This window comes from Balaenoptera physalus (assembly GCF_965194825.1).
Source record: "Balaenoptera physalus genome assembly, chromosome: 11".
NCBI classification, from domain to species: Eukaryota; Metazoa; Chordata; class Mammalia; order Artiodactyla; family Balaenopteridae; genus Balaenoptera; species Balaenoptera physalus.
Window position 1 is genome coordinate 83,787,305 of NC_138896.1, and position 13,784 is coordinate 83,801,088.

General features: G+C 44.6%; 1 protein-coding gene across 24 annotated transcripts in view; it reads right to left on the reverse strand.

The window, feature by feature from the left end:
• The window catches only part of CADPS (calcium dependent secretion activator), a 490,529-nt gene that overhangs the window by 160,888 nt on the left and 315,857 nt on the right, over nucleotides 1–13,784 (reverse strand). For all 24 annotated transcript variants that reach the window (XM_082412095.1, XM_082412104.1, XM_082412101.1 and 21 more), the window contains exons 10-11: nucleotides 6,842–6,950; nucleotides 401–613 (exon numbers count right to left, since the gene is read on the reverse strand). In XM_082412095.1, the coding sequence (XP_082268221.1) occupies nucleotides 401–613; nucleotides 6,842–6,950 (322 nt within the window). The remainder of the gene's footprint in view (nucleotides 1–400; nucleotides 614–6,841; nucleotides 6,951–13,784) is intronic.

Genomic DNA, 13,784 nt, shown 5'->3' on the forward strand with positions numbered 1-13,784 from the left:
AGATTTAAATTTATTTCAAATCAAGCCCTATTTTACAATTACTTTTAATAGGAAGAAATGAGGCAAGGACATACATAACCTACCGTATTTGAAGGACTCAAACAAATACATGTTTGGTTGTGAATTTTAAACTCTCACCAAAACAGAGAGATAAAAATCCACCTAAAATATATTTTCTTTGTTTAGTCCTTAGGGGGAAATGTCAAGTATTGCACTTTAAAATTACTTTCATCTAACATTTTTGTCCCAACTTTCCCCCTCTGAAATCACTATTTTTTCTTTTCAGCAAACATGATTCTGTGAATCCTTAATGTTAAAAGCAACTAGATTTTCTAACTCAACTTTGGAAGATTGACTTTACTCTACAGAGCTATTTTTAACAAATGGCATATTTACTTACAAAATTGGGAGATGGGGGCGTCCAGCTGAGGCACGTTCCCTCCCTTGGCGTTGAGTTTCTGGACTTGGGTTGGGGGCACAGGCTTGTGTGACTGCCCGGTAGCCCGGTACATGGCTTGGACCCAGAGAATGCGATCTTGCTCATCATCACTTGCAAATATCACGGTGTCTCCTTCTTTGACTGCATTGAAGAAGGCTCGGCCACCCTCCAAACCTGGGTTAAAAGGGAAAAAAAACTGCTAAGTTGAGCTGCAATGTTCTTGGCAGGACTAAGTTCTGAGAGAGGCAGTTTCTGTGCTTTTTCTTGGGCTGCAGAAGGGAGGAGCCATTGATCTGACTGTAGGATGGGAAATCTGATACCCACTTGGCCACAAAGGGGGGCCATGGTGTCCAAGAAGCATTTTGAGCCCAGCTCTTGTCTCCCGCCATCTTCGTTTGGTTGGAGACAGAGTTGTCAACTGAGCTGCCTAATGGACGGGTAAACATCTGTCTATAAATACACTATTATTTTTCTCATCTTTAAAAACAAACAAACCGGACAACAAAAACATCTCTTGACCCCCACTTCTCCCTTGAGCTACTGCCCTATTGTTCTTCTCTTTACAATGTAAGTGGATCTCTACCAGGGCTTCTCAAATTTTAGTGCACATGTGAATTCTCTGGGCATCTTGTTAAAACGTAGCTTCTGATTCAGTAAGTGGGGCTAGAAGCTGAGATCCTGCATTTCTACTCAAGCTCCCAGATGATGCTGATGGTGCTGGTTGGAGGACCACACTTCAACTAGCAAGGGTCTCTCTCCTCTTAAAGCCCTAAAGCCCTTCTGATCGGGCTGCTACCCCAGTGAAACTTGTCAAGGTCACCAATTACTTCCCCGATGCTGAGTCCAATGATGAACTCAAAGGCTTCATTTTGTTCCATCCATCTACTCATTCCATTCTCTTTGAAAGATTTTCTTCACTTGGCTCCAGGTCATCTGATTTTCTTCCTCCTTCCCTTGCTGTTGCTTTCAGTCTTGTTTGCTGGTTCCTCTTCCTCTCGCTCCTCCTCCTGACCTTTAAATGTGGGAGCATCCTGGTCTTCTGTCCTTGGACCTCTTCTTCATCTACACCCAATCCCCCAGTGATGCCATCGAGTCAAATGCCATGGATATGCTCATGGTCTCTACATTTCTAGCTCTACCCTGGACCTCTCCCTTGAACAGCAGACCTGAACATCCAGTGGTTTTCTTGACTTCTCCACATGGATATTTGAAAGAGACCCCAAATTTATCACATCCAACACTGAACTCCTGGTGTTTTTCCCAAACCTCCTCTCCACCTCAGTAAAGCTGATCTCTTCCTTCTGGGTGCTCAAGTCCACAACCTCGGGGTCCTTTCTGACTCCTGATTTTCTCTCACTGCCCATTCCAATGAAATTCTGCAGGCTCTACTTTCAGGACGTCAGAACAGAATTTGACCCATTCTTCCTTCTCCAGTGCTGCCACCCTGAATTCAGCCATGCTCATCTCTCACCTAGATTATTTCAGTAGCCTCCTATCTGATCCATCTGCCTCCATCCTCACTCTCTATACTTGATTCTCCAGATGGGGGCCAGAGTAATCGGTTTAGCATAAGAATCAAGTCATGCCACCCCTCTGCTCAAAACCTACCAGTAGCTCTACATTTCACTCAGAGGAAGAGTCTAGGTTCTGACAAGGTCTGCAAGGCCCCACATGAATTGACCCTTCACTACTTCTACCATCCTCTCCTACTACTCTCTCTCTCACGTGCCCCTGTATGCACCCAAGTCATGATGGCCATGCTGGCCTCTTGCTGCTCCTTGAACACTCCAGGTGTGTTCTCACCTCAGGACCTTTGCACGTGATATTGCCTGTGCGTGGAACTCTTCCTCCACATATCTGCATGAGTCACAACCTCACCTCCTTTGTGTCTTTGCTCAGACGTCGCATGCTTGTTCAGGCCTTCCCTGACCTCTACCTCTCCTTACTCACCTCTCTTCTCTTGTATTATTTTTCTCCATAGCTCTTACCACCTCTAACAAATTATATAATTTACTTCCTAAAGACACGGAGTTTTTGTCTCTTTTGTTCACTGCTGCATCCCTGGTACCTAGAACAGTGCATGGCATAGAGTAGGTACTCAACAAACACAAGTTGGATGAATGAATGCTCTACAGACCCATTTTTGTCCCACAGGCAGTTCTCAAGGTTAAAATTTAGAGAGAAGTAGGCAGAAGCCTCTCTTCGGTCTCAGGCCAAGAGACATTGTGTCTGTCAACATATTCCAAAAGCCTGTATTTTGCAGTTACTGGGACTCTCTGTCCATAAATAAAGCTTCATATCTTCATCAGGTTCCTCATCATTCCTCCCCTCCCCTCCCTTCCCCCACCAGTTATCAGTTTAAAGATGAAAGGGGTTTAAGTGGAGTGATTAGCACCCCTAAATTTCCAACAAGGCCCGGTCACTAACCTGTTTGACATTTGCATTGGAAAAGATTTCTGGTGACGTTAAGACTTCTCCATTGTGCTGACAATGTTAATTCTAATGTCTATTCCACAAGAGTGGGTGTGTGTTGGTAGTTTTGCACTTAGAATTGCCAGGGATTCTAGAACAATAAAGAGCATCTTCTTTATATGAAGGGTCTAGTGGTGCACCATTTTAAATAAAAGCTTTATGGTGGTTATGATTACGAAGGAATATTTTGCTTCATTTCTTACAGAGAGTTTTAAAATGTGTGATTTGGATAGGATGACGTACAGTTAGCAAGCTGGGAAAACCTGATGAAATGAATGGATACAACCATAAGAAGGAAAATTCTGCAGGGTGAGAGAGGAAGAAGAGCTTTGAGGGATGCTTTAACCCCTGAAAAGTGGGTACCAAGGAGCTAAAAGGAAGAGTGGGGTCAGTAGAGCTTCTGTCGTCTAGTCTCATGGTAACCTTCGGGATAAGCTACTATGACACCGTGGGTGATCTGCAGGCTAGACATCACTGGATGGGTCCTTTTCCTTGCCCCACCACCTCCCGTCTGCCAGGGCCCACAGCTGGGAATAGGGACACCGTGTTCCTGGAGCTACAGTCAGAAAGTCAGTTCATGGGACTGCCTCAGGAAGTAGAGAGGTAGGGATGGAAAGATGCTAAGTGTTCAGATTTTTATTTAATCCTCCCAACAGCCCTGGGAAGCAAGTACTATTATTCCCACTGTATAAATGAGGAAACTGAGTCACAGAGAAGGAGATAACTATCCCATGAACACAAAGTGGAGCTGTAAGCATCAGAGCTGGGCTTCTAACCCGGGCTGTCTGACTCTAGAGCTGATGACCATAAGCACTGTGCTGGACTGCTGCAGAGCCTGACAGCATGCCTGGCACATAGTAACTGCTCTCAGAGGATCAGTTACTAACAATAGCGTGAAGCCTAATCGTGGAGGGAGTGGGGCAAAGAGAAACATCTATAGCAGCAGAAGCAAGGGCAGTGACAGCAGCGGAGAGCACCAGAGCTTTTCCAGAAAGCGTGGGAGACCAAGGACACACCACTGAGGGTGAGGAGAGAGCAGAGAAACTAGCTGAAAGAAAACCAAGGAAGGAGAAGGCAATGTGAACATCAACACGTGCTCCTAGGCAGCAGTCTTGGGCAAGGCAGCAGTTCCCGGGGACGGCATCTGCAAAATGCAACGTGTGACAGTGCCTGGGCTCTCCACGGAATAGCCCACAGGTACTGACCTGTCAAGAACAAGAGGACACGTCTGGGAACGGATGGAGGCAGACCAGGCAAGAAATGTCGGCCAGCTCCCGGCTGGGGATTGCCGTTCCAACAACACACATGGACGTGGTCTGTTTATTATGGTAAAGTTGAGTTGTCAAAGATTTAATTTAGTTGTTTAAATTGCGCCACTGAATTATTCTGAATGAATATCCTCTTATTTGAAGACTTAATTGCTCGATCTAATAGGAATTGAGAGATTGTCGAGTACTCTTCGAATCATACCCAGGGAAAGGTAAAGTGTAGTGTTTTCATCTTTTGATTAAAATGAGGGCTCTGAATGTAAAACTTACTTACAGTTATTTACCAGTTCCCCAAACCAATCTTTCAAGGACCCTAAACAGGTAGAGTTGATTTACAGCAAGTGATTATGTCTGGATGACTGCTGGATCTCAGGCTGGTACAAAGGCAAGGATGTCCATGCTACAAGGCTACCTGCCCCATAAACATCTCCACCAGTTGGTTCCATTGACAACCAGGATAAAGCTGAGAGGAGAGGGGGGACAGATGGACCCAGAAGTCCTGCTCCAGGTGCACACTCACCTTTCAGGGAGCAGAGGGAGAGACTCCACAAATCTCTGAAGACACTGGCTAAATTGTGCATTACCCTGATCTCCAGCTGGCAAACTTTACTATACATAAGAATCCCCTAGAGTGCTTATTGAAATAGGAGGATTCTGCCCTCCCCTTTCTGGTTCTTGGTTAGGTGTGGGGTCCAGGAACTCCTATTTTCCATAAGCACTCTTTAAGAAATTCTGGGTTAGACTTTTCTCATGACGATTGGGAGTATTTGAATCTCCATTTTCAATCAAACGTTGCTTTGAAAATAACTAGGACTTGGCACACGGAAAGGCAGAGAGGATTCTGCTTATTATTCTCAAGAACATCATCACTTTACTTTCCATTGACATCCTTGGTAAAGGAATTTATAAATTATATCCCATGGGATCAATGAGAAAAAAAGAAGAGAAGCTTTTATAATACATATGCACAGTTACCCCTTTTGCATGTAGATAGAACAGCTTTCTCCCCACTCCTGCCCTTCCCACTGTAGGAAGAGAATTCTGCTTTTGTATGATAAAATAACAACTCTAGCTTCGCTATAGCTGTACACAGAGCTATGTTTTACTGCAGCTGCCAAAGGGTGTGATGGGTTAGACCCCAAGCCCCAGCTCTTTTTCTTCCTTTACAAAATGAGATGATAATCCGGGTCCCATATACTTGGTGGATTGTGGTAAAATCCAAATGCCATCACGTAGAGGAAAGGAATAGTAAACTGGCTTAAAAGAAGGTAGTGTCATAAGATGGTATTGTTTTTCCTTCTCATATTGGTCCTTGAGTCTCCCACTTTAAAATGGAGGTCTTAGGAAAGAGGGACTCTGTTTCTCTGAAGGGAACTCAACGGTTTGAGACCACAAACCATCACAGAATGCCACGAGGGCTGCTTTCTTAATACAGGGGCCACATCCTTTCCATGAGTTGTTGCATGAAATCGCCTCAAACTTGTAGGTTCTATTGATTAGGAGGGATTTCCAGGCAGAGCCTTTAATTTATGTCTTATGTGGTCAGCTCTGCATCATTGTGCTCTGGCAGGATGCTCATTATCTACAGAAGTCTGAGGAGGCGGGGCTGGTCCAGAGCACTCCGGGTTGGGATTCTGAAGCCCACTGCTAATTTTCCTAAGTGGGCTGGGCCAAAGGTCTTCCCAGCCACACCTTTCCAGGTTAACACCCCATCTTCTCTCAGACTCTGTTTTTCCTTTATGTGTATTTTGTTGCATGTGGAAGAGCAATATGGGAGTAGAAAAAAAGGTTTTGGGCCAAATAATGCAGTATGGTTGGAAATGCTTTCCTTGTGCAGATTTGGCATAAAAATAAACTTCTCTGGGAGAGGGCTGTTGGTGGCTGTTGCTCATTAATATGCTGAAATGATTTCGCACCGCCCCTCCCCCCCATTTTGAAGGTTCCTTGAGGCGGATTTCTATTCATCTTTTTCTGGGAAAAAGATAAAATGGGTGGGGGGAGAGGTGTGAGGGGGCAGGATGTGGAACTTATGCAATGTAGAACTTACGAGAAATACTACCGTTTGTGTGGTTCTTAGTTACATAAGGTTGAGGAGCTTGGATGTCTACACTGTGGATTAGCGTCTTTTTAGGGGAAAAAACCATTTAGGGAGGACTTTCTTTTCAAGTGCCATCAGCTAACTTTGAATTGTAGTTAACAAATGTGGACGTACAGGGCAGGTTTATTTGGACACGGAGACGCAATACCTGCCAAGTCCCCACGTCACTGGTGAACAAGACACACACACATACACACGCACACACACAAAGTCCCTGGTGTACATGTAGGACTTATTTTTCAGGAATTTCTTTTGAACATTCTAGGGTGGAGTACAAATTTGATATGGGTACAGCCACGTAGAAGAAAAACGTATTTCTGTTTTCATTTTGGTTTTATGAGGATCCCTTGAGTCAAAACAAAGCCCTTGATTGGAATGGCATTGACCCGTCCAGGACGGAAGCTCCGTAAGAGCGGGGTCAGTGGCTGTCGTGGTCAGCTATGACACCCTAGTAACTTGGCTTAGTGTCCAACAGGGAGGAAGTGCCCAGAAAATGCTAGTTGAATGTTCATTTGGGAAGGGGGAGATTTTTATGGGTTCACAGCCTAGCGGGTGGGCGGGTACCTGGCTGGGGGTCCGTGTAATCCACAGTGTAGCCATCCAGTTGGAGAAGTTCCTGAGGCTCCGCTTTTTTCTCCCGGTAACTGCACATGGCAAACGTGTACTGACTCACCTAAAAAAGAAAAGCACAGATTGTGAGGTTGGTTCCCTAGAGCCCATTTTCCTTGGAAAAAAAACCCTCCCTGTTCAAGCCTGTCCTTTCCCCTGAGGCCCTGCACTCAGGAGCTGGGTTCAAATTGAGTTTTTCCACCTCCTGGCTGTGTGACTTGGAGCAAGTTAAAAGGCTTCTCTGGTCCTGTTACCTCATCTGTAGATGGATATAATCTGCGAACCTACCCTTCTCACTGGCTTATTGTGCGGATTGAAAGAGTTCATAAGTAGAATGCATTTAGAATCTTTCCCTGATGCTTAGGAAGTGCTTGACAAAAGTTAGCTATTATCATTATTGCTGCTATTTTAATTGGGCTAAGCTACATGAAATTGACATTTGGGTAGGTCAAAACTGGTTGCATAGCAGCAATTTTTTAGCTTTTACCTAATATGACTATGGCCCTGGCTCTGGCTGAGATTGTCAAGCTCTCAGACTTGACACAGGCCTTTCGGTCAGAAATTGGGGACTAGACTTTTATTTATTTATGCCCTCCCTTTCTTTTAGTATTTTACTTTTTGCAGGCCAATTCTCAGCACTGAGCCGCATGTCTCATCCCTCCCTCCCCCTTCCCACTGAAGGAGTGCTTTTGGTCACTTTGAAAAGTCTTCCCTTCATCTCAGACAAGTGCAGGAGTGACATGCTGTCACAAGCAATGAACGCTTGATCTCTAGGTGCCAGTCATGGGAGAGCCATCCTCAGCCCCGGACGGCACGGCTGTTGTCACTGGTGTGGCCCTCACGACCCACACGGGCATCCGCCCACGTCAGTGCTGGGCGCGGGCTCGGCAGCTGCAGGCCAGCCTTCAGGTCCCTGTCGCCTCGGTGCATCCAGACCCAGCGCAGATACGTAGCATTTCTACATCTGGCTTGTCTGCAAGGAGCCCGGGGGAGAGCAAGCCTCCTTCAGGCTTCGGGCTAAAAGCTCAGGGGCATATTTACCATCCACGGATGTCAAATGTCTTAGTGAAGGAGTGCCACATCCCTCATCTCTTAGTTCCCTTTATTAAAACAGACATTTACTAAGTGAACTTTGATCCCGGCAGGGGACATTTTTTATCTCCTTCTCCATGGGTCTGATTTTTGTTTTTTTTTTTAATGGTAAGAAATTGGCGCTCTCAAAGCCTGCACACATCTCCCACAGTCCTCAGCCTGAAGGTCCCAGTGGCAAGATAAAGGGAGTCCACGGGAGAATGTTTTACTGGTTAATTTATCTATTGCTGCCCTCTGTTGGTTCCTGATGAAAACTTTCTGCCCGACGTGGGTTTCTTGATCACGCATATAGTTTGCAGAATCTGTTCCTTATATTGCAAGGTCTTGATGGGCTTCAAGGGAAACATAAAGCCACTAAGAGTATGTTCATAAGTGGACATGTATTATGCTTTGTAATAAGCAGAACAACGAATAACATCCTCTTCTAAAAAGGAGGATTTAAGAGTGCAGGCTTTGGATGGGGTCACATAGGCCTGGGGCCCCATCCCAGCTCTCAGAAGCTGTCATATATATAACTCAGTCTTCATCTGTATTTTACCTGTGTCTTATTGTGGCTGGAGGATTAATCGAGCAGTGAAGGGCTTTTCACACCGTGCGTGACACTCACCTAGCAAATACTCAATTTATGCATTTACGTAGGCAGTTTCCGTGCATTTGGCACTAACGTCCTAATACAAAGTAGCTGAGTAGGTGTATTTGCTTACTAGATTATAAATCCTTTGACGGCATGCCTAGGGAGTCATATACCTTGGTTATATTCACCTTGCCATGAGCAAAATCTACCATGTAACGGGCATTCACTAATTGAGTCTGATTGGTTCTAGAAAAATGAGTACGTACCATCCAGTAAAGAGGTTTTCTCCCTCCCAAATTTACATCTGTTACTCCAATCCACTACTGATCCCACGGACAACCTATACCCCACATCCCCTGTCATGATAGTGAACACAGATATTGCTGGAACAGTTCTGCAATGATTTTTTACCTCTCTGGCAACATGGAGATGATATAGTTCGTTAATATGATGATTAGCCAAATAGACGGTTGCAGACACTTACTTGAGATCAGAGAAATATCACAACAGAAGGCTGTTATTTCAAGATTCAGGCATTTACTATTACTACATGCTTGGGGCTTTCTGACTTTTCCTTTTTCTATTTCAGGTCCTTGCTTCTTGGAGCACTGTATGTTGCTGCCCCCTTCTGGTGATACTGTTGAAGTTGTTCCAGACAAACTTGGGGCTCAGAAAAACTCGAACTGGTTTATTAGGACCATTTTAATCTGGAATTTGGCAACTTATTTTAGGAAAAAAAGGAGGAGGGAAGAAATGATTTGTTTTTGAATATTTCTAATTATTGCAAGGTTGGAGGGAGCCTCAGATTTTCTAGAGAGCTTGAAGTGTGAGGGAATAGCAAGGGTCTGGGAGCTGCTACACTGTTTTAAGCCCTGACCTTCCAGAGTCTGCTGCATGGAGAGAGCGTGCCTGAGGGGGGAAGTCGGCTTAGAGGAAAGCACAGTCAACAGATGGTACAGAGAGAGAGACTGAGTCTTGATGACTTTGTTTAAGCTCTGGACCTAGCCATGCCAGCAAACTCTTTAGTTAATTAGTAATTTAATTAACTAACCAATATAATTCTTCCTCTTCTAAAACTTAAGCTAATTCGGGTTGATTGTTGTCATTTACAAACAGAATATAAATGCAAATGCCCTTTAGGGCAATTGTGAAGTTGAGTGGGAAGAATGAACATTCATTCAGTTATAAATCATTCACCTATAAATCATTCATTATATGTCTTACAATTCACTTTCATAGTTAATATTTTTTCTGGGTGACAACTGTTGTATTATAGGGTGTTTTATATTATCAGACAATATTTTATCTCATTCAGATTTAGATTTTTTTGAAAACTGGAACGGTCAGAATTTGGGTGCATTATATTATCTCTAGGGAATCCGAAACAGGTTATGATTTGGGGACCACATTGTCTCTAACTGATGCAAGGTGTGTGAGTTCTAGGACACTGTATCTAGGACATTGTATAAACCTCCTTGAGCACAGTGCCATCTCAGTGCTTGGTGTCCTGGAAGACACCTGGAATCAGAAGACCTATGTTAGGTTTCACACAGGCTGCCTATGAGCCATTGACCTTGGGCAAGTCATTTAACCATCCTCAGTCTCAGTTTCCTCCAATGCGAAATAGGGATAAGACTTGTCCTTAGCACAGTACAGAAATCTTTGGGGCATAGAAGAAAAATATTTTAGAATAAAAAGATTATAGAGTTGAGGCTTTCTAACCTGGTCTGGATGATGAGTTGGCTTCTTCCACTCCTCCCTTCCCACACCCAAGGTGGGGAGCTCAGGGTGGAGCTCATGGAATTGGCACCTTCATCATTAACATTGGTTTGGTCGCCATTCCTAACAACGGTAATCAACATATTTGCTCCTTACCATGGCCCCTGGGGTTTAGAATGAGTTTACCCAGCAATGTCTTGACTCAGGGTGCTGGGGACCCATTTCTCCTCAATCCTTGTGTTAGGGTCTGCAGCCATGTTCACAGGGCATGTACTGGGATTTCAAGGAACACAGCTGAGAGGCTTTGTCATGCCATTTGCACATAATCATCTGTTTAGCTACTCTGATGCTCAGTTCCTTGGAGAACATAAACTCTGAGAGAGTGTGGTCGAAAAGGAATGGGAGACTTCAGTTTAAAAGGGACAATGACCTCCGAGGCAGCGTTTCTCCAAAGGTGGTCACTGGACCCCCTGCATCAGTATCTCCCGGGCTGCTTGTGAAGCATACAGATTCCTGAGCTCCATCTCAGAGTCTTCTGTGCATCAGACGTTTCTGGATGGTCCTTGGGATCTGCATTCTATTTATTTAGTTAGTTATTTTTAGGCTGCACCCTACGGCATGTGGGATCTTAGCTCCCCGACCAGGGGTCAAACCCGTGCCCCCTGCGTTGGGAGCACGGAGTCTTAACCACTGGACCGCCAGGGAAGTCCCTCTGCATTTTAAAAAACACCCAGTGCAGGCAGTCAGGGCCATACTTGGAGAACACTGTGTAGGAACACTGAAGTCTCTGGCACAGAAACACCCTGCAACTGCTTCATTCCCTTCAGAGGTGGTAGGGCAGACTCCAGCCACATCCATCATCATTTTAGCCTCGATCCTTAAACATGGGAATTGCTGCTTTGGCTCAACACCCCTCTAAGGGTGGCCTTTGTCCCTGGTTAGTAGGAAGCCCATTTATAACCTATCTTTGGTTCCCCAAGGTAGTAGCTCTAAAAGGAAATCTCCCTAAGAGAGAATTTAATAGTTTTGCATTATAGACAGAAATGTAGACTGTGTGTGTGTGTGTGTGTGAGAGTGTGTGAGAGAGAGAGACAGACAGACAGACAGACAGACAGACAGACAGCTGGGGTGGGAGGGGAGATGAACTTTGAGGAGACTGGTGTTGGATGTGTTCTCCTTAGGCTTTTCAAACAATTTTCCTTGTATTAAATCTAATGGAATTCATAATCATGTTGGAAATTATATTACCAGCTCTCTATAAAAAACACTCCATGAGACCCAGCGTCTGAATGGAAAGGCACATTCAGTAAGTCACTTGGGTAGATGTGCCTCCTTTGTGGTGGTTTCACACTGTCCCACAGAGATCCCTCTGAGGCTGCTGGGGGGTTGGGGGCAGGATGGGGAGAATCTGCTTTCTTCCCCAGCTCCTTCACCCTTCCCCACATTTGACCAGCCTGGTTCTCCTGTTTTCACTTTTGCATTTTGCGTTTCAGTGGAAGGGTGTGGTGGCTAAAAGAAACCGAAAATCATTTGTACTTAAGACTGGATTCAACACTGCATGCAGCTGCTGGGCGCCTGTGGTCACTGCTTGAGCTGCCATCTTTCTCTTCAAGCAACTTGGGATATTTTTGCTTTCCCTGAATTGGGCCAGGACTGAGGGCCTTGAACTTCTCTCCTGCAACTCTGTTGGCATTGGGGTTGTTTCAAAGGGCTTAAGTTGTTCTTTATCATTTTGATAGAGTGCCTGTAAGTGTGATCACTTAAACAGCAGAGATGAAAAACTGAGAAGCATCTAAAAGTGATGCAGTATTTTCTAGGTAGGCCACCAAAATTGCTTGTAGACACTGTTGTAGTGAACAGGACAAAAATGGAAACAGAAGACCTGAGTTTTCTTCCTGGCTCCCCCATTACCTTTGTGATGGTGGGGCTGTCATATCACCTCTGCAGGCCACAGAAGGTGTTAATGGAGACTTTGGATTTAGGCTGAAACAGAAGGTTTAATTTGGGGGATGCAAGTCCCCAGTGTACCTCAAGGGCTCTTTAAAGTTAGTGAGAATCACATGTACATGAAACCTCTCATGAAATCCTTGCAGGAAAAATGCCGAGCTTTATACAGGCTTTGGATGCCCTTTTCTGATTTTCTGAAGTGAGCACATAGCTTGCTTTGTAGCTACTGAGTGCTTCTTATCTTCTCTTGGTGGAAGGCTCAGCGTGAAGGCCCTAAAACGTCTGTGTTCCAGTCACACGGACTAGAACAATCATTCTCTTCTTTTGGGTTCAGTATATATTGTATAGACATGGCTTCACTAATGTTCTCAGCACAATTCCTCTTTTTTTTTCTGGAGAGTTTTTTTCTCCCCTAAAATCTCTCCCAAAGTAAGAGGTCAGTGACATCTCCTAAGTATTTCATCATTTCAAAGATTGTCAGAGAAAAGTCTTGTGTCCAGTAACTGGCTACCTCAGTGGGAGGAGAGACTCCATATTACACGACAAGGCCACTCACCCCACTTCCTGTTGGAAGGTGTCACCAGCCACTCTCTAGGTCACACAATCTTTCCTTTCTCAGAACCACTTGAAGCATTACCTGGGCTCTTTTTCTCTCTCTTCCTTTTCCTTCTTTCTTCCACTAAATGCTTCCTGAATGGCCATGCCAGACACTGAGCTGGAGGATGTGCGTGTGTGTGTGTGTGTGTGTGTGTGCGCGCGTGTGTGTGTGTGTGTGTGTGTGTGTGGTGGGGTAAAGAGGGAAGCACAGCTAGATGAATTGGAAACAGAACTGACCCTGAAACAGCACATGGTCTACTGAGGGATGCCAGACCACAAGTGATTCTAAGGGACGCTGCTCTGCCAGGTGAGAAGCATGCAAAGGGTAGGATCACCCATAATCCAGCGCTGCCTCTTTTGATGTATCTTTTTTTTTTTTTTTATTCCAGCGTCTGAAATCTTCATCTTAAATCTTTTTTTTTTCCTTTTTAACATCTTTATTGGAGTATAATTGCTTTCCAATGGTGTGTTAGTTTCTGCTTTATAACAAAGTCAATCAGCTATACATATACATATATCCCCATATCTCTTCCCTCTTGCGTCTCCCTCCCTCCCACCCTCCCTACCCTACCCTTCTAGGTGGTCACAAAGCACCGAGCTGATCTCCCTGTGCTATGTGGCTGCTTCCCACTAGCTATCGATTTTACATTTGGTAGTGTATATATGTCCATGCCACTCTCTCACTTTGTCCCAGCTTACCCTTCCCCCTCCCCGTGTCCTCAAGTCCATCGTCTAGTAGGTCTGTGTCTTTATTCTCATCCTGCCCCTAGGTTCTTCATAACCATTATTATTATTTTTTTTTTTTTAGATTCCATATATATGTGTTAGCATACAGTATTTCTTTTTCTCTTTCTGGCTTACTTCACTCTGTATGACAGACTCTAGGTCCATCCACCTCAATACAAATAACTCAATTTCATTTCTTTACTTCACTCTGTATGACAGACTCTAGGTCCATCCACCTCACTA